Source organism: Balaenoptera acutorostrata, chromosome 13, assembly GCF_949987535.1.
Source record: "Balaenoptera acutorostrata chromosome 13, mBalAcu1.1, whole genome shotgun sequence".
NCBI classification, from domain to species: Eukaryota; Metazoa; Chordata; class Mammalia; order Artiodactyla; family Balaenopteridae; genus Balaenoptera; species Balaenoptera acutorostrata.
Window position 1 is genome coordinate 78,399,269 of NC_080076.1, and position 21,038 is coordinate 78,420,306.

At 47.0% G+C, this 21,038-nt stretch overlaps 1 protein-coding gene across 3 annotated transcripts in view; it reads left to right on the top strand.

Moving 5' to 3' along the window:
- The first annotated feature begins 1,296 nt into the window (after positions 1 to 1,296).
- Positions 1,297 to 21,038, top strand: part of PLBD2 (phospholipase B domain containing 2) — a 29,212-nt gene continuing 9,470 nt past the window's right edge. For 2 of the 3 annotated variants that reach the window (XM_007170869.3, XM_057526721.1), the window contains exons 1-5: positions 1,297 to 1,677; positions 12,698 to 12,791; positions 14,907 to 15,065; positions 16,856 to 16,956; positions 17,176 to 17,390. In XM_007170869.3, the coding sequence (XP_007170931.2) occupies positions 1,388 to 1,677; positions 12,698 to 12,791; positions 14,907 to 15,065; positions 16,856 to 16,956; positions 17,176 to 17,390 (859 nt within the window). In that variant the 5' untranslated portion in view covers positions 1,297 to 1,387. The remainder of the gene's footprint in view (positions 1,678 to 12,697; positions 12,792 to 14,906; positions 15,066 to 16,855; positions 16,957 to 17,175; positions 17,391 to 21,038) is intronic. The other variant, XM_007170870.3, reaches the window with a different exon arrangement.

A 21,038-nucleotide genomic window follows, 5' to 3' on the forward strand; every position in this document is an offset into this window, starting at 1 on the left:
AATGAAGTGAGCATTTTCCATGTTTAAAGTTCATTTTAACATCTTTTTTCATGAATTGTCCGTTCATAGTTTTTGTCTATTTTTCTGTTTTTCACATTTTCCCCTCAAATTTAGAGGGTTATTCATAAATTAGTGAGAATGGCCCTTTATCCATGATACATGTTATAAATATCTTCTCCCAGTTTGTCACTTGTCTTTTGACTTCGCTTATGGTGTTTTCGACATGCAAAAGTTAATGAAAGTTTTATGTAGTCAAATGTACTAATCTTTTATTGCATTTGGATTTTGAGTCATAGTTAGAGGCCTTTTTTTTTCCCCACACACAAGTTATGGAGGAATTCACCCATACATACACTTCTAGTAATTGCAGTTTCATTTTTTACATCTAGATGCTCATCATTTAGGAGTTTACTCTTTTTTTAAAAATAAATTTATTTACTTTTATTTATTTATTTTTGGCTGCGTTGGGTCTTCGTTGCTGCGCACAGGCTTTCTCTAGTTGCGCCGAGTGGGGACTACTCTTCGTTGTGATGCGCGGGCTTCTCATTGCGGTGGCTTCTCTTGTGGAGCACGGGCTCTGTGTGCGTGGGCTTCGGTAGTTGTGGCTCGCAGGCTCTAGAGCACAGGCTCAGTAGTTGTGGCGCACGGGCTTAGTTGCTCCGCGGCACGTGGGATCTTCCCAGACTAGGGCTCGAACCCATGTCCCCTGCATTGGCAGGCGGATTCTTAACCGCTGCACCACCCAGGGAAGTCCCAGGAGTTTATTCTTGTGTGTTGTGTGAGGAGTGGATACTGGGTCAAAAGAAAAGAAAAACAGAGAAAGTATTTTTGGGACAACTGGTAAAATTCGAATAAAGACCCTGTATTAGACAATAGTATTAAGTAAATGGTAAATTTCCTGAGTGTTATAATGGTACTGTGGTTATGAAGGATAATGTCTTTTCTCTTATATGACCACCTGCAGTTTTTAGGGTTGATGCGTCTCGATGTCTTCAATGAACTCTCAAATGGTTGAGCAAAATTACATATAAGTATGAAGAGACAGTTAATAAAATGTGACAAAATATTAGCAATTGATGACAGGCATATGGATATTTATTATACTTTACTATTCTTGCAACTTTTCTTGAGGTGCAAACTTTTGAAAAATAAAAAGCTGAGAGGAAGTGTGTCATTGCAAGGTTTGAGCAGGCTGACGAGGGCGCCGGGCCCCTTTAAGATGGCCCCGTCCCTTACGTCCCGCCCCCAGGCCCCGCCCACCCGGAAGGGCTTGGCCCAAGCCCCGCCCCTCCACCGCCTACGGCCTTTTCTTTCCAGCCCTGGCCCGGCCCTCCGCAGCGGAGTGCAGTCACGTGAGCCGGGCTGCGGCGCCCCGCTCCGCACGGTCATGGTGGACCCGATGTATGGAGCCCCGGGCGGCCGCCTGGCCCGGGCGCTGACGCGGGCGCTGGCGCTGGCCCTGGTGCTGGCCCTGCTGGTCGGGCTGTTCCTGAGCGGCCTGACCGGAGCAATCCCGACCCCGAGGGGTCACCGGGGACCGGGAAGGCCGGTCCCACCCGCCTCCCGCTGCCGTTCGGTGCTCCTGAACCCTGAGACGGGCCAGCTGCGCCTGGTGGATGGCCGCCACCCTGACGCCGTGGCCTGGGCCAACCTTACCAACGCCATCCGCGAGACCGGGTAAGGGTTGGTCCGGTCTCGCGCGGACCAGCCGGGGGAGGGAGTTGCGTGGGCGCCGGACCTCGCCTGCCCCTAGGACCAGCGTCTTGCCGGTGACAGAGTCCCATCCTTGTCTCCCTGGGGGTCAGTGTCCCACCTCTGAGGCTGCTGCACCGTAGTTGGGTGGGGCTGATGCCGCATCCCTCAGCTCATGGGGACCAGTCCTTTGCCTTCAGCCAGGGATGACAGTACCTCTGTCTCCCTAGTGATACAGTAACTCTTATCCGCACGTAGGCCGGCAGTCTCCCCCTCAGCCCTCATCTCACCCCCATGACCAGAGGGGTGGTAATGGCTCTCCAGGACAAATTCTCACTTCCTTGGTTTTAGCTTACCCCGTGGGTGCCAGCCCCGCTGCCTTCTTTCCAGAACCAGAGCAGCAGGACTGAGCTTGGATTCCAGGCCAGTCTGAAAACAGAGGGTCCCTAAATTCACAAAGACCCAGACTGTATCATTGCTTGGCCTCTGCTCCTTGCGTCCCTCCTCTCTCCTGGTCCGGGGGGAAGTCACTTGGCCAGATACTTAGTCGGGAGCCAAGCACTCCATCTTTGGCAGTCACCGTCACTATCCTTATCACTGGGACCCAGGCTGTCATTCTGTTGTATGGCTCTTACCTAACTCCTCTGCCTGTCTGGGCTCTCATTTCCCCATCTGTGGCTTGGATTTTGATGATGTGCTCTGGCTGGGAAGTTGGGTGGTGTCCCTCTCAGGCCTTGTACCAGGGCTGGTGCCCATTCATTCATTCACTCACCTGGTGCTCTTGGCTATGGGGACACAGAGCTGAGGGGGTCCCCATTCAGTCAGGGAGACAGTGCCAGGAGGGAAAATCCTGGGCGTGGGGAACATCTGCCTCAAAGCCTTGTCAGCAAGTCCCAGATCCTGGATCCACGCTGTGTTGGGGAATCTTGGGGAACCCTGTGTCCCCCCCACCCCCTCCCCCACCTGCACTGTCCCATCCTGGGGTCATCCCAGTGCTTAGAATACGTTACCCCCTCCAGCAGGCACGGCTTCTCCCACTGCTGCCCCCATCCATTTTGCTGGCTTGCATTCATTTCTGCAGGTGTTGGGGAGACATAGGACACTGTGGACACCCCCCGTTCTGGTGCTTTGTGGCATTTGGGAGTGTATTAGATAGACAGACCAGAGATTGTGGGGAGAAGATTTGCTGCAGACCCAGGAGCTGGGTGCGGCTAATCTGGGAAGGCTCCCAGGGAGAGGAAGCCACAGAGTGGGCTGGCGTCTGTAGAGGGAACCAGAACTCTGTGGCGACTTGACTCTGGAATCTGGTGACCCAGTCTCTGCTGACTCACATGTTTTGGGCCCCCGCTTAGCAGAGCTAAGAGAGATGACAATCTCTGGGTGCTAGGGAGGGGGCACAGAGGTAAGGCTCAGCATGGGGAGGGGGCTTTGGCCCCAGCAGTTCCCCGCTAGGCTGTGTTGCTGTCAATTATGGAAAACAGAGAAGTGGGGAGAGGGCTCACCTGCTTGTGCTGGATGGAAAGTTCTTCCAGGCTCAGCTCTGGCACTGTGTGACCTTGGGCAAATCACTTCATCTCTCTGAGCCTGTTTCCTTCCCTGAAGGTGGGGCTCGAAGGGAAATTCGGGGGATCACAGAAAGCACCTCTGTTTATTTACTAAAGGAAGGAGTGAATGAAAGAGAAAGGAACGCGTGTCTTCTGCCCCCATTTTGCAGGTGGGGAAACTGCGGAGTGAGCCCTGGTCTCTTCCACACTTCTTGCTCTCACTTCACTGTTCCAGCATCTTTTCTGTCCAGTCTGCCCCTTTCCCTGTGGGTTTGACAGCACTTGGGACTATGATGTAGGGAAAACTGTATGGGAAGCCCCCATTTTATAAGCAGGGAAACGGAGGCCCTCAAAGACACCCTCTTGAGAACTCAAGAGTGAGATGTAAGAAAGACATCTGGGGTGTCCTGGCCCCCGAGCAGTAAAACCGCTGATTTGCAGGTGACTGTCTTATTTTTTGGAGGGTGGAAATCATGGTTTGACTCTTCTGTTCACCTAGAATTGGGATCCTTCCTCCTTTCTGGCTCCCAGATTTCACCAGATCCTGGGATTGTCAGGATAACTTGCACATCTCCTTCCCCCATAATCTTTCCGCTTACTTGTGCTGTATCTGACTCTGGACTGACACTCCCCATGGAGCCTGAAACATTTAGATTTAATGCTAAGGGATCAGAGATGCACCCAGAGGCAGCGCCTGCGCCAGCCTGGCTCTGGTCTTGGTCCTGGGGAGGCCGAACCCTCCAACCTTAGCTTTTCCTCCTTTTCTGACCTGATGCCCCCCAACCTGCTGATTGACCTAAATAGCCTTCGAGTTGGGAGAGGAAGTGAATACCAATAAGAGGGAACTAACCTATTAGGAAACTGGGAAACATCCCAAATCTACCACCCAACAGGCAGAAACCCAGCCCAGTAAAATGGATAAATACCACCCAACTGTTTCTTTTCTTTTTTTTTTCCTTTATCTATTTTTTTTTGTATTTTATTTTATTTATTTTTTTATACAGCAGGTTCTTATTAGTCATCCATTTTATACACATCAGTGTATACATGTCAATCCCAATCTCCCAATTCATCACACCACCCCCCCCCCACCCTCCGCTGCTTTCCCCCTTGGTGTCCATACGTTTGTTCTTTACATCTGTGTCTCTATTTCTGCCCTGCAAACCGGTTCATCGGTACCATTTTTCTAGGTTCCACATGTATGCGTTAATATACGATATTTGTTTTTCTCTTTCTGACTTACTTCACTCTCTATGACAGTCTCTAGATCCATCCACGTCTCTACAAATGACCCAATTTCATTTCTTTTTATGGCTGAGTAATATTCCATTGTATATATGTACCACATCTTCTTTATCCAGTCATCTGTCGATGGACATTTAGGTTGCTTCCATGACCTGGCTGTTGTAAATAGTGCTGCAATGAACATTGGGGTGCATGTGTCTTTTTGAACTATGGTTTTCTCTGGGTATATGCCCCGTAGTGGGATTGCTGGGTCATATGGTAGTTCTATTTTTAGTTTTTTAAGGAACCTCCATACTGTTCTCCATAGTGGCTATATCAATTTACATTCTCACCAACAGTGCAAGAGGGTTCCCTTTTCTCCATACCCTCTCCAGCATTTGTTGTTTGTAGATTTTCTGATGATGCCCATTCTAACTGGTGTGAGGTGATACTTCATTGTAGTTTTGATTTGCATTTCTCTAATCATTAGTGATGTTGAGCAGCTTTTCATGTGCTTCTTGGCCATCTGTATGTCTTCTTTGGAGAAATGTCTATTTAGGTCTTCTGCCCATTTTTGGATTGGGTTGTTTGTTTTTTTAATACTGAGCTGCATGAGCTGTTTATATATTTTGGAGATTAATCATTTGTCCGTTGATTTGTTTGCAAATATTTTCTCCCATTCTGAGGGTTGTCTTTTTGTCTTGTTTATGGTTTCCTTTGCTGTGCAAAAGCTTTGAAGTTTCATTAGGTCCCATTTGTTTATTTTTGTTTTTATTTCCATTACTCTAGGAGGTGGATCAAAAAAGATCTTGCTGTGATTTATGTCAAAGAGTGTTCTTCCTATGTTTTCCTCTAAGAGTTTTATAGTGTCCAGTCTTACATTTAGGTCTCTAATCCATTTTGAGTTTATTTTTGTGTATGGTGTTAAGGAGTGTTCTAATTTCATTCTTTTACATGTAGCTGTCCAGTTTTCCCAGCACCACTTATTAAAGAGACTGTCTTTTCTCCATTGTATATCCTTGCCTCCTTTGTCATAAACTAGTTGACCATAGGTGTGTGGGTTTATCTCTGGGCTTTCTATCTTGTTCCATTGATCTATATTTCTGTTTTTGTGCCAGGACCATATTGTCTTGATGACTGTAGCTTTGTAGTATAGTCTGAAGTCAGGGGGTCTGATTCTTCCAGGTCTGCTTTTTTCCCCTCAAGACTGCTTTGGCTATTCGGGGTCTTTTGTGTCTCCATACAAATTTTAGGATTTTTTGTTCTAGTTCTGTAAAAAATGCCATTGGTAATTTGATAGGGATTGCATTGAATCTGTAGATTGCTTTGGGTAGTATAGTCATTTTCACAATGTTGATTCTTCCAATCCAAGAACATGGTATATCTCTCCATCTGTTGGTATCATCTTTAATTTCTTTCATCAGTGTCTTATAGTTTTCTGCATACAGGTCTTTTGTCTCCCTAGGTAGGTTTATTCCTAGGTATTTTATTCTTTTTGTTGCAATGGTAAATGGGAGTGTTTCCTTAATTTCTCTTTCAGATTGTTCATCATTAGTATATAGGAATGGAGGAGATTTCTGTGCATTAATTTTGTATCCTGCAACTTTACCAAATTCATTGATTAGCTCTAATAGTTTTCTGGTGGCATCTTTAGGATTCTCTATGTATAGTATTGTGTCATCTGCAAACAGTGACAGTTTTACTTGTTCTTTTCCAATTTGTATTCCTTTTATTTCTTTTTCTTCTCTGATTGCCGTGGCTAGGACTTCCAAAACTATGTTGAATAATAGCGGTGAGAATGGACATCCTTGTCTTGTTCCTGATCTTAGAGGAAATGCTTTCAATTTTTCACCATTGAGAATGATGTTTGCTGTGGGTTTGTTGTATATGACGTTTATTATGTTGAGGTAGGTTCCCTCTATGCCCACTTTCTGGAGAGTTTTTATCGGAAATGGGTGTTGAATTTTATCAAAAGCTTTCTCTGCATCTGTTGAGATGATCATATGGTTTTTCTCCTTCAGTTTGTTAATATGGTGTATCACATTGATTGATTTGCGTATATTGAAGAATCCTTGCATCCCTGGGATAAATCCCACTTGATCATGGTGTATGATCCTTTTAATGTGTTGTTGGATTCTGTTTGCTAGTATTTTGTTGGGGATTTTTGCATCTATATTCATCATTGATATTGGTCTGTAATTTTCTTTTTTTGTAGTATCTTTGTCTGGTTTTGGAATCAGGGTGATGGTGGCCTCATGGAATGAGTTTGGGAGTGTTCCTTCCTCTGCAATTTTTTGGAAGAGTTTGAGAAGGATGGGTGTTAGCTCTTCTCTTCTCTCTTTAATTTTTAAAAAAAAATTTTATGGGAGTATAGTTGATTTACAATGTTGTATTAGTTTCAGGTGTACAGCAAAGTGAATCAGTTATACATATATCTACATTTTTTTTTTTTTTTAGATTCTTCTCCCACGTAGGCCATTACAGAGTATTGAGTAGAGTTTCCTGTGCTATAGAGCAGGTTCTTATTAGTTATCCAACTGTTTCTTTGAAAAGTCACAAAAGATAAACTTACACCATCAAGAATGGAAGAGGAGTGATAGCCGCAAATGAGGTGGTACATCCCACATAGTAGCGGGTGTCCAGGGCACACTGTACACTGAAGGGACAATGAAGGTGAGGGGAGATTTGTGACCCGCTGCTCATCTCACAAGAACGGTCTGGCTTTTCCCAAACGTGGCCTCTTCATTAGATCCTGGAGTCATCTCAGAGGTATTAGCTACCCCTGACATAAAACCACAGTGTGGCCCATACACTTTCCAGAAATAAAAAAAGATTGGGGAAATAGATTCAGTGCAGCCGACTTTTTATTTTTGCCAAGCAATGTTTTTGCCATTAAAAACAAACCACAACAATATTTATTGATCTCTGCCCATTTCATCTAATAAAAGATCAGCTATTTTAGAACCAAACAAGCAGGAAGGACATGATCTCTGAATTAAGAACAGTCTAATGGGGACATTTTGCTTTAGAAACACATTCTTTCCAGTGGTTTGTTATTTTGTTTTGTTTTGGCCAGGGACTGGGGTAGAGTCTCCCAAAGTTGTCAGCCAGCACAGCAGTGAGGGATTCCAGAAGCCATTTGCTGATGTCCAAGCCTTCCCGTTTTACAGATGGGGAAGCTGAGGCTGGGAGAGAGTGGAGGTGTGGTATGACGCAGGGTTTCAGGTTTAACATCAGAGAGACCTAGGTTCAGGTCTCTGCCCGGACACTTCCTACAGCTGGCTGTCGGCAGCTGCCTCACCCCAAAGAAAATCATTTGATTAGGGCTTAGGACCCGAGGCAGCAGAGGGATCCTCAGAGATCAGCCAGAGGGGCTCTAGCACTGAAATTCCCTCATGAATGGGAATCTCTCTCTTTCCAAGGTATTCTGGAAAGATAGGCAGACACCTACGTAGCCAGGTTTTCTGAGAACTCAAGCAAAGTGCACAAACCCCATCCAAACCGAATCACCCCAGTTGCCCTTTGGAATAAGGCGGATCAGAGAGGAATGCAGAAGGCACTCTCTCCGACAAGGGCAGTGACTAATTCCATATTTATGGTACTGTGGCCTGGCTGGGGGGGCAGGGTTCGGGGGGGAATTGTCACTCTCCACTCATCCTTTTCCTTTCTGTCCAGCTTGAAAGAGTCACACTGCTCTCTTTTAAATCTTTGTAACTGTTGCACAAGTACTTAACTTTCCATGGTAAAAAAATTCTAGCAGTTTAGAAAGGTGAGGTGGAATGTGGAAGGTAAATTGCGCTCCCCACTCTTTCTTTTTATATATAACCACTGTTCTTCCTTCTAGAATTTTCTATGCATAAACAGGCCTAAACATACATACATACATACATGTGTATACATACTGGTATGTGTGTGTGTGTAATGTTTTTGTACATGGGGTTATCCTGAGTCCACTGTTTGTCCTTCTCTAATCTTATTTTTTTAAAAAAAAACTTTGTGTCTGACATCTCATCAGCACATGGCAGTCTGCCACATGGTTCTAGAAGCCCACCGCATATATGGATAGATTATTGTATCAGGCCCCTAACACTGGATGTTTTGGGAGGGTCCTGTTTTCCTCAGCTCTAGTCAAAAATGCTGCTGTGAGCTCTATTTACAATAGCCAGGACATGGAAGCAACCGAAGTGTCCATCAACAGATGAATGGATAAAGAAGATGTGGAACATATATACAATGGAATATTACTCAGCCATAAAAAGGAACGAAACTGAGTTATTTGTAGTGAGGTGGATGGACCTAGAGACTGTCATACAGAGTGAAGTAAGTCAGAAAGAGAAAAACAAATAACCGTATGCTAACACATATATATGGAATCTAAAAAAAAAAAAAAATGGTCATGAAGAACCTAGGGGCAAGATGGGAATAAAGATGCAGACCTACTAGAGAATGGACTTGAGGATACGGGGAGGGGGAAGGGTAAGCTGGGACAATGTGAGAGAGTGGCATGGACATATATACACTACCAAACGTAACATAGGTAGCTAGTGGGAAGCAGCCGCATAGCACAGGGAGATCAGCTCGGTGCTTTGTGACCATCTAGAGGGGTGGGATAGGGAGGGTGGGAGGGCGGGAGATGCAAGAGGGAAGAGACATGGGGACATATTTATATGTATAACTGATTCACTTTGTTGTAAAGCAGAAACTAACACACCATTGTAAAGCAATTATACTCTAATAAAGATGTTAAAAAAAAAATGCTGCTGTGAACAAGGACGCTGATCCATATCCGTGAGGGCTGTGTGAGCACCGGTCACGGGGTGAGTTCCTAGCTGCTGCCTGTCTTCAGGGCCTCAGCACTGTGGCCTTGACTGAGCCTGCTCCCTGCAGAAGGAGAGCTTTTAAGCAGGCGCTGTCTGGAAGAAGGCCACTGGCCTCTCAGTTATAACCAGGACTTGGCATCTGAACAGCCTTTTTGGTTTTATGTAAGTTGTGTATGTTCTCCCTTGATTCCCCCGCTTTTTTTTTTTTTTTTTTTTATCACGAGGGGAACTACATTCTGTACCCTGTTTTAAATTTCTTCCCATCACCATGTCTACTGGATTGCTCCAAACCTCCCCTCTCAGGTTCATGATGAGACACATATTTAGTGAGTATAAAACGTGAGTTCTCTTCTGGCACCTGCCATGGCAACCCTCTGAAGTGGGAATCGCTTTGCCCATTTTACAGGTGAGGAAACTGAGGCCCAGAGAGGTTAAGCAATTTGCCCAAAGGTACACAGTTGATAAGAGAGAGACCTGGGGGCTTCCCTGGTGGCGCAGTGGTTGAGAATCTGCCTGCCAATGCAGGGGACACAGGTTCGAGCCCTGGTGTGGGAAGATCCCACATGCCATGGAGCAACTAAGCCCGTGAGCCACAACTACTGAGCCTGCGCGTCTGGAGCCTGTGCTCCGCAACGGGAGAGGCTGCGACAGTGAGAGGCCCGCGCACCGCGATGAAGAGTGGCCCCCACTTGCCACAACTAGAGAGAGCCCTCGCACAGAAACGAAGACCCAACACAGCCATAAATAAATAAATAAATAAATAAATAAAATTTAAAAATAATAATAATAATAATTTAAAAAAAAAAAAAAAAAAAGAGAGAGACCTGGGGATTCAGACGATGCCTGAGGGACCCACAATCCCAGACTCTCTTTGTCCTCCACTCTCCTTGAAATTTAAGACCTTTATTCTAGTCTCTTCTGTTTTTCTGTCCATATCTGTGATTATATGTGAGTCATTAGCCGGAAGTTCATGGCTCTTAGATTTGTTTGATAAGAGCTAACTCCTTCACCTTCAAGGACAAAACAATCCCCCACAAAACTCAGTTAAGGTAGAGGCTCAGAGCACATCATGCTCTGTGATGTTAGTCTCAGCTCTGTTGGGCAAGTGACTTCACCTCTCTGAGCCTCAGGTCCCACAACTGTAAATTGGGAGAATCAAACTCATGTCATAGGGTCTTTGGGAGAATTTAGAGAGAAAAGTAGACATGTGATGTGCTTAGCACTGGGGGCTATTGTTATCCACAGTAGCAGGGCCTCATTACCAGTCCCCACAGCTCCATTTTATCTTGTAGCTCAAATTCTTTGCTTTGGAACTCTCAGAGCTCAGGCTTCCTTCTTTTACTTTCCCTCTCCTCCCCCCCCACCCCCCTTCTCCCTGCAAGCTCTTACTTAAACTTCAAAACGCAGAGCAGCTGTCACCTCTTCTGTGAAGCCTTCCTAAATTTTACTCAGTAGCAGCAGGAGCGTACCTTCTCAGGGTACTTTATTCCTTTTCTCGTCATAGCAGTTACATATATTCATTCTTGTATACCCTCGGTGTCTGGCACCCAGTAGGTGCTCAAAGAAGCTTGATTGCCAAAACTATTGGGTGTGAGTATTTTGATAGTCATTTCCTCTCCTGTGTCTTCTCTAGGGCAGAGCTGTGCCTGTCCTGGAGCTCTTTGGTGACTTTTTAGCCAAATTCTTGTGAGACAGTCCTGGCTGAGCCTGGCTCTCCGTGTTGTGTAGCCTCTTCAAGGTCTCATTAGTGTCTTCTGTTGCCCTCATTTTCTTAATAGAAGTTGCCTTCACAAGTGTTTTCCTTAGTTACAGAAGTCACCTGGGTGAATATTCTTTGTGTCCTTGGAGCAAGGATGAAATCCAGAACCATAAAGGAAAGACTGATAGGACAAAACTGAAAACTACCATATGGCAAAAACAAAAGCAAAAATCTATTAAAATACAGGTATTTTCAATATTAGTGACAAGCCAAGGGCTAATATGTATATAGAGAATTTCACCAATCAATAAGAAAAGGTGATGGGAATTCCCTGGTGGTCTAGTGGTTAGGATTTGGTGCTTTCACAGCCGTGGCCAAGGTTCAATCCCTGGTTGGGGAACTGAGATCCCGCAAGCCACGGTGCAGCCGAAAAATAATAATAATAATAAGATGAAAAAAACCACGGTAGAGAAAAATGAGTAAAGGACATGAACCAAAGAACTATAAATAACCAATAAGAAATAAGAAAATATATGTAACTTAACTCATTAAAGGATTATAATTACGTGATTCAATTTTTCTGTCACCTTAGTAAGGATGAAAAAGATTGATTTTAAGCAGGGAAGTGCACAGACAGGAGTTTGTACATTGTAGAAATGCAGTATATATCCCAGGCATCACCTGGGAGCTAGTTAGAAATACAGAGTCTTGGGCTTTACCCCAGACCTCCTGATCAGAATCTGCTTCCTGGGAGCCAGCCTGCCTGGAATTGAATCTTAGCTTTGCCCTTTCTTAGCTCTGTGACCTTTGGTATGTGTATCAGCTAGTATTGGGCAACAGTGTTGTGTAGTAACAAACTGCCCCCAAACTCAGCGGCTTGAAATGACAACCGTTTATGCTTGTGGATCCTTGGAGCAGTTGGGGCAGCTCTGCTTCATGCTATAGTTCTGCAGACATGGTCAGCAAGATGTGTCTCTCATATTCTTGGGACCAGCGAGCTGGCCGGGCATGTTTCTCTCGTGGCCATAGCAGGGACACAAGTGGAAACACGGGAGGCCCTTTGAAGGCTAATCTCATAACTGACACAAGTCACTTCCACCACATTCCATCGGCCAGAGCAAGTCATATGACATGACTGAGCCCAAATCAAGGGGACAGGGAAGGACATTTGGCCAGTGGTGGGAGGGATGTAAAGCCACACAGCAAAAGGCAGGGACATGGGGGGAAGAGGCTGCGATGCCATCTACCACAGCAGGTACGTAACACTGTGCTTGAACTTCCTCCCCTCCTGTACGATGGAGACAAGAATGGTGCCTGCCTTGCAGGACTGTGGGATTGTCATGAGGACTAGTACATGAGTTAATAGATATGGAAGTGACTAGAACAGTGCCTGGCTCAGAAGAAACCCTCAGTAGATATTAGCTGGTATTATCGTGGGGGAGGGGCAGGGAATGAAGATTAGTACAGCCCTGGGGGAGGCTGTTTGTCAGTATCTATTAAAATTAAAAATACATGTGCCCTTTGACCTAGCAGTTCCTCTTTTAGGGATTTAGCCTGACACGTGCACAGAGACAGACCGACAGACATTCACGTGAATGGCAGTTCATCACTGCGTTGTTTTCTATGGTTTAAAACTGCAGACAGGTGCATGCCGAGCTGAGGGCCCGTTTCACACTTGCCCCCTCGCTGACCAAGTGTCCCCTCTCCTCCCCCTGCAGGTGGGCCTTTCTGGAGCTGCACACGAACGACCACTACAACGATAGCCTGCAGGCCTACGCAGCGGGCGTGGTGGAGGCCGCCGTGTCCGAGGAGGTAAGGGCCAGATGCGGGACCCCGGGGTTCCCCCCGCCCATCAAGTGTGTTCCCCAGGGAGCTTTGGAGGGTTCTGAGGTATGTGTAGAGGGGGCTCTCCCACCCCCAGCCTTCCATCTAGTTGGGGAGAAAAGGCTCTCATGTATTTGTTAAAAATTTACACTGGGTGCTATTTGATGCATATAAAAAATACACAACACATTCCAAGTTACGAAGCTTAGTAATAAAATGAACACCCAAACTAAACCCTGGACTGTTACGAAAACCACTGAAGCCCCCTCTCAACTCCGTTCCCCTGCCTCTCCTACCCCAGAGACACCCACCACACTACATGTGGTGGCTGTCATTCCCTTTCATTCATTCATTCATTCATTCATTTATATTGAGATAGAATTCACATGCCATAAAATTCACCATTTTATAATGTACAGTTCAGTGGGTTTTAGTATATTCACAAGGTTGCACGACCACCACCACTATCTAATTCCAGAACCTTCTCATCAGCCCAGAAAGAAACCCCATACCTGTTAGCAGTCACCTCCCTTTTTCCCCACTCCACCCAGCCCCTGGCAATCGCTAATCTACTTTCTGTCTCTACGGATTTGCTTATTCTGAACAGTTCCTATGAATGGAATCATCCAATATGTGGTCTTTTGTGGCTGGCTTCTTTAACTTGTCTCCAGGGTTCCTCCACGTTCTAGTGTATGTTAGTGCTTTATTCCTTTTTATGGCCGAATAATATTGCATTGTAGGGATAGACTATTTTATTTATCCTTTCATCAGTGGGTGGACATTTGAGTTATTTCCACTCCCTTCCTTTGGTTAAACTAGTTTTACTACATGTGATGGAACCTTAAACAACATATTATTTTGCTTTACCTGCTTTTGGGCTTTTTAAAAGTGATAATCACAGATTTCAGAAGGCAGACCGCATCAGGAGTGGGTGAGGCCCTGGTGGGCTGGCCATGTTCCCACACTGTGCGTGAAGGGGTGACACCCACGTTGGAATGTAATTTGGCATTAACGTGTAGAGTTGAATACACACACGCCTTAGGACCCAGGGGCCCCACTCCTTCGGTGTGTACCCTAGAGGTGACCCAAGGGGTTCAAAGCAGCCCCGAGGCAAACACGCTCAAACGCCACCGGTGGGTGCACGGGTAACCGGATTGCAGTACTGTCACACAGTGCAGGATCATAGAGCAGTGAAAATGAACGAGCAGAGTGGATGGGTGTGAGATGCATGGTGGTGAGAGGGACAGAGCACGTCACAGGAGACGGTGTACAGTGTGACAGCGTTTAATAAACTCCCTCTCCTCATTCTGACACCCAGCTGCAGTTTGAGATGCCCTCCTGGGACCTCGACGTCTGGGGAGGTGTCAGACACTGGGTCACGCCACGCTGTTTTGGGTGCTTGGTGGTATCTGAGACAAGATTCCATCTCTCAAGGGCCCCGTAGCCTGAGCCAGGAACACTGAGGCAAGGCCCGAAGTGGTTCTCACGTGAGGAACTCCAGACACACGTGCCAGGGGCTTTGCCCACGTTACCTCTCTGAGCTTGCACACCAGCCCCCGAGGGAGGCTCTCCGTCTGTTGGGGTGACGGGGACGATGGGCTCATATGGTCTTTCACCCCCCAGCAGGCTGGCCCAGCTTGTTCATGTGACGTCGGGGCGGGGAGGTGGGGAAGGCCTCTTGAGGGCTGGTGGAACTGGCACAGGATTCTCTTGCCAGGTTCACTGCAGTGTCCTCAGTGCTCAGGACAGGACATAGTAGGTGCTCAAAAAAAAAAAAAAAAGGTAGTTGAGTGACTGAATACATGTATAGATGGGGGGGGCAGTCCCCAGTAACAGAGGAGGTGTAATCTAGGGCAGACTGTGAGTGCTGAAGGCTTTCAGAGGAGGGAGGCATCCAGAGGCATTGGGCCCTGGTGGGGGTGAGAGCTGGCTGGGTGAGAGAAGCCAGCGTGAGCAAAGGTGCAGAGGTGTCCTCACCAGAGCTCCTCGACTCTTTGGAGACCTGGATAGGGGTGAGGACTCTGAGCCCGAGTGGGGGCCAGTGGGGTCCTCAGGGAAGAGCGCAGCCCCGCTGCCCCGCCCCTGTCCTCGCCCACCCCACAGCTCATCTATATGCACTGGATGAACACGGTGGTGAATTACTGCGGCCCCTTCGAGTACGAAGTCAGTTACTGCGAGAGGCTCAAGAAATTCCTGGAGGCCAACCTGGAGTGGATGCAGACGGAGATGGAGTTGAACAATGGCTCTGCTTACTGGCACCAGGTGGGCGTGGCCCCCGTGCTCGGAGGGCTGGGGCAGCAGGCTGGGTCTGCTTTGGGGACCTGCTACCACCGCGGCTGCTACTGTTCCAGCTGGCCAACCTAGCTGTCCCCTGCTCCTCCTAGCCAGCCGTTTCTCCCTTCCTCCCTCCCTCCCTCATCCATCCACCCATCTACCTACCCGTCCTCCCATCCATCTACTCATCCATCCACAGATCCATCCAGTCTTCCCTCCCTCCCTCCCTCCATGTCCATCCTTCCCTTTCTCCCTCCCATACATCCGGCTATCCATCCACCCACCCACCCCTCCATCCATCTACCCTTTCATCCATCCATCTATTCATCCATCCATCCATCCATCTAGTTTTTCAGCACATTCGTCCACCCACCCACAAGTCTATCCATCTTTCATTCTCTTCTTCCCATTTATTCATCTGTCACCAACCTGCCCATCTTAGCCTAGTTGTCAGATACTCTATCCACCCGCCTTGTTGATATACCCCATTTGGTTGCCTGTCTCTCTCTCTGTTCATCATCTACCTGTCTGTCCATCTGCCCTCCCATCTACCTGCCTAGCTATCTTTCTGACGGACCACATTCCCTGCTTCATTCCTTCTCTTCCTTCTGGCCAGAGCCTAGGCACCTCTCAGTCTGTCCATCTGTTGGTCCATCCCCTCTGCTCTGTCTCTGCTGCTCGTACATCTCGCCAGGGGCTGCCCAGTTCTCCAGGGTGATGCCCACACTCCTTAATGTGGCCTCAACACCGCCCTGCACCCTCTCCCTCCCCAGCCTCATCTACTGACCTTCTCGATCTGTGCTCCAGCCTCCTCCCAGTTCCTTGAACAAGATGTTACCTCTTCACTCAGGGCTTTAAAATGTGCTGTTCCTTCTGCCTGGAACACTTTTCCTTCTCCCCCTCTGCCTGGCTCACCCCCACCACTCCTCACCTCCACGTCCCCTCCCTGCACTTCTTCGTAGCACTCTTGTGAGGCATTCAGGTTCTGTCTTCAACTGGACTTGGGCCCCATGAGGACAAGGCAAGGACCACATCTGCCTTGTCCACTGTGGTATCCCCAGTACCTAGCACAGGGGCTGGCACATAGTAGGTGCTTTATAAGTGAAGGTTTGTTGAGTATTTACAGATGAAGGAGTGAATCCCTCTGGTCCCGTCCATCTGCTTCAGCACCTGCCTGAACATCTGTCCTTCTCTTCACTCTCCTGTCCATCTAGATGATTGCCTTTCTCTCTGTCCTTCTCTCGTTTAACTCGGTAGCCACCATCCAGCCATCCATCCATCTGTCCTTTTGTCCATCCATCTTATGGATGCTTGCTAAGTGCCTGGTGTATGCCCAGCACAGGCCAAGGCCCGGTGGGGGACACAGTGATATACTCCATGGTTACAGAACAATGACAGTGACAGTGGGGAGAAGTCAGCCACGAGACAAGTGTGCTGAGCCAGCAGCACAGCCAGTAAAACTCAGAACAGGGAGCAGTCAACAGTGGGCCAAGGCAGGCTGGGAGGCTTCCTGGAGGAGGTGGGTTTGAGTTGGGTTCTTAAGTGGGGTGATTTGGGGTTGCCACAGGATGGAGACGTATAGTTAAATGATGGCAGAAGGGTGCTTGGCATGGAGGGGTGGCTGGTGGTTAAGGGGGGGGTCAGGGTTGGCTGGAGCCTGGAGGGTGCACCTGAGCCTCCCTTGCTGGAGCCCCTCCCATTGCAGAAGGCATGAGCCTGGGGGAGAGGCCTCACACTCCCTCTGCCCCCTGCCCCCTGCCCCCTCCTCCTCCCCCTAGGTGCGGCTGACCCTCCTGCAGCTGAAAGGCCTAGAGGACAGCTATGAAGGCAGTGTGACCTTTCCAACTGGGAAGTTCACCATCAAACCCTTGGGGTTCCTGTAAGTGCCACCCCCAGAGTGGATAGGGCAGGGGAAAGTGCCACACACCTTATAGTCAGACAGACCTGGGTTCCAATACCAGCCCTGCCACTTCCTGGCTACATGGCCTCGGACTGGTCGCCCAACCTCCCAGTGCCTCAGCTTCCTCTTCTGTGAAATGGGTATGTAATGGCACTCCCAGCAGGCGTGGTAACCCTCCGGCACTCTGACCCTCCTCAGCCTGTTGCAGATCTCTGGGGACCTCGAAGACTTAGAGCTGGCCCTGAATAAGACCAAGACCAAGCATGCTATGGGCTCTGGCTCCTGCTCCGCCCTCATCAAGCTGCTGCCTGGCCAGAGTGACCTCCTGGTCGCCCACAACACCTGGCACTCCTACCAGTACATGCTGCGCATCATGAAAAAGTACTGGTTCCAGTTCAGAGAAGGGCCCCAAGGTGGGTAGATGTGGGTGGGTCTGTGTGTGAGCATGTATGTGGGTACACAGTGGGCATAGTACTGGGAGGTGTGGGCCTCAGCCCCATATACACTGGGGTCACCATAAGGCCACTCTAAGAGTTCATGTTATTTTTAACATGTTTATTTCCTTTTAATTTTTATCTCACAAGGCGTATCAGTAAGCTACTGCTGCGTAACAAATCACCCCAAATTTAAAACAACAAAGGTTTAAAACATAGCCATTTATTTTTGCTCACGTGTCCATGGGTGTGCTGGGTGGTTTTGTTATTCTGGGACAAGCCTGCTGATCGTGGCCGGGCTCACTGATGCTTCTGTAGTCAGCTGGGGTGAGCTGGCTGACCTAGGATGGCCTCGTCTGCACGTCTGGGGGTTGGCTGTCAGCTAGGATGATGTGACAGCTGGGCTACGTGGTCTTTCATCCTCCCACAGGCTAGCTCAGGTTTGTTCATGTGACGTCTGGGCAGGGAAGTGTGGAAGGCCTCTCGAGGGCTGATTGAAACTGGCACAGCATTCTGTTGCTCAAAGCAAGTCAAGTGACCCGTGCAGATTCAAGAAGTGGGGAAATAGACCCGACCATGTGATGTAAGGAACTGCAGAGTCACATTGTAGATGACGTGGATACAAGCATGGGGAGAGTTACAGCCATTTTTGCAAACAGCTACACAGGAATGGATGAATACGTTCTTCCTGTCAAATGTGAAAACCTTGCCACTAAGGCCCAAGTGCCGGATAGTGTGCCCGTCATTCCTGGCCCCAGTGTTAAGTCTAGAGGTAGCCACTGCCAGATGTTTGCAGTGCCTCCTTCTTGGCCAAACTTAAAAAAATTAATGTTGCCAGGAGGTGGCGAGAGGGTGGGGAAATGTATACCCTCATTCACTGCTAACGGGAGTGGGAGCTGGCACGGCCACTTTGAAGAGGAGCCCAGCTGGCGTCTAACAAAATTTAAAATCTGTCTCGCCTGTGATCCAGCAACTCTCTGGCTCATATCTGTCCCTGGAGAGACATTTCTATTTCTGCAAGGGGATTGTGTACGTGGATGTCAGCTGCATTAGTGGTTTGGAAACAACCTAATGCCCATTAATTTAAATTTAAACTTCTAAATTGACATTTGTACAGAAAAGTGTGCTCATCATAAGTGACCAGCTGGAATTTTTGCACGTTGAACACACACCTGTGTGTGTAATATCCAGACAGAGAAACAACATTCCCAGCCCCCAGAAGCTTCCTTCCCGTCCCTTTCCAGGCACTGTCCCCAGCCCGTAGTGACTTCTCACAGCCTGGATTAGGTTTGATGGATTTGGAATGTTTTGCGAATAGAATCATGCAGCATGGGCTTGTTTGCATCTGGCTTCTTTCACTCAGTGTAACGTCTGTGAGTTTCATCCACGTTGTCCTCTGTAGCTGCAGATCTGTCGTTCCCATTGCTGTGTATCCACTATCGTCTTAATATCTGAAAAACCTATATAAGTCATACACGTATGTTATAGAAAATTGGAAAATGCGGCAAAACACACATACACACAATGAAAGTCACTGGAACACCCCACATCCCACAAGAGATCATTTCTGCAAACACTTGGTTATGTTTTTTTAGACTTTTAAAAAACGTACCTCACTTTTCCATTTGTTTTAACTTATCAATATTTTTATTATACTATTTATATGTAAATACACCCTCACTGCCACAGATTCCAGCAATAGAGATGAAGAAATACATCTCCCTTGATACCTTCGTCCCAAATTCCAGATCTCTCCTAAGAGGAAAGCACTGATGCCATTTTGGTTTGGATCTATCTAGATTTTGGGGGATGCATTTATATGTGTGTATATATGGACCTTTTTAAAATTAATAGACTTTATTTCTTAGAAAAATTTTACATTGACATAAATTGAGTAGACAGTACCGAGCGTTCCCATATATCCCCCTTCCCACTTTCCCCTGTTACTAGCCTCTTGCATTAGTGTGGTTCATTTGTTACAATTGATGAACCAATATTGATACATTATTGTCAACTGAAGTCCATGGTTTACATTTGAGTTCACTCTTTGTAGAGTTTTATGGATTTTTGATGAACGCTCAATGACATGTATCCGCCATTACAGTATTCTACAGAATAGTTGCACAGCCCTAAAAAGTTTGCTTTCTGGGTTTTTAAAAAAAACATAAATGAGATCATGCTACATGGATTGTTTGCCACTTGTTCCTCTTGTTCCACAGCCGGCCTTGGAGAGCTTTTGATATTGCCATGTTTGGTCCACCTTTTAACAGCTGGACGTTAAATTTTAATTAGTCCCCAGTTGAGGATATGAGCCATTTCCAGGTCTTTGCTCTTCCTCCCTTCCTCCCTTCCTTCCTTCCTTCCTTCCTCCCTCCCTCCCTTCTTTCTTTTTAAAAAATATTTATTTCTTTATTTGGCCACACCGTGAGGCTTGTGGGATGTGGGATCTTAGTTCCCCGACCAGGGACCGAACCTGGGCCCTCACCAGTGAGAGCAAGGAGTCCCAACCACTGGACTGCCAGGGAATTCCCAGGTCTTTGCTGTTTCAAACAGTACTACAGCAAGCAAGTGGGCCCCCAGATGTGTTTCCTGGTGGAAACGCTGGGTTAAAAGATGAGTATAATTAAAATTTTAGTTTCTAGATAGATAACAGCCAAATTGCCTCAAAAAATGGTTGGGCCAATTTATACTTCCACCGCCATTCTGTGAATACGTTGTCTTTCCCCACAGCCTTGCTAGCACTGGGTATTATGGTTCATTTCAAATTTTTATGCCATTCTGCTGGGTGATAAATGATGTCCCGGATGAAATTTGTTCTGTTTTTTTTTTTTTAATTCACTTTATTGATGGATAGCTTAAATACACATTTAGAGCATATAATTTGATGGGTTTGGACAAACATCTGCAGTCATGTAAACACCATTCCATGAAGATATAGAACATTTCCGTCACCCTAGAAAGTTCCCTGCGACCTTTGCAGTTAGCTTCCCCGCCTCTCCCCAGGCAACTGCTCTTCTGATTTCTTTCCCATGAGGTTAGATTTGCCTGTTCTAGAACTTCATATAAACGTGCACTAACTTTTAAAAATTTTCTAAGGGAACTCCCTGGCGGTCCAGTGGTTAGGACTCTGCCCTTCCACTGCAGGGGGCACAGGTTTGATCCCTGGTCAGGGAACTGAGATCCTGCATGCCTCACGGTGCAGCCAAAAAAAAATCGTTTTTTTCTAGTTTTATTTATTTATTTATTTATTTAATTGAGGTGAAATTCACATAACATAAAATTAACTATTTTAAAGTGAACAATTCAGTGGCATTTAGTGCATTCACAGTGGTGTGCAACTGCCACCTCAGTCTAGTTCCAAAACGTTTTCATCACCAAGAGAGGAAACCCTGTACCCACTGAGTAATCACTCCCTTTTCCCCCTCCTCCCAGCCCCTGGCAACCACCAATCTACTTTCTATCTCTGTAGATTTACCTGTTCTAGACAACCCATAAAAATGGAAACATACAATGGTGATTTTCTTACGACTGGCTTCTTTCACTCAGCGTCATAATTTCAAGGCTTCTCCATGTCGTAGCAGGTGTCAACACTTCATTCCTTTTTCTGACTGCCTAATATTTCACCAC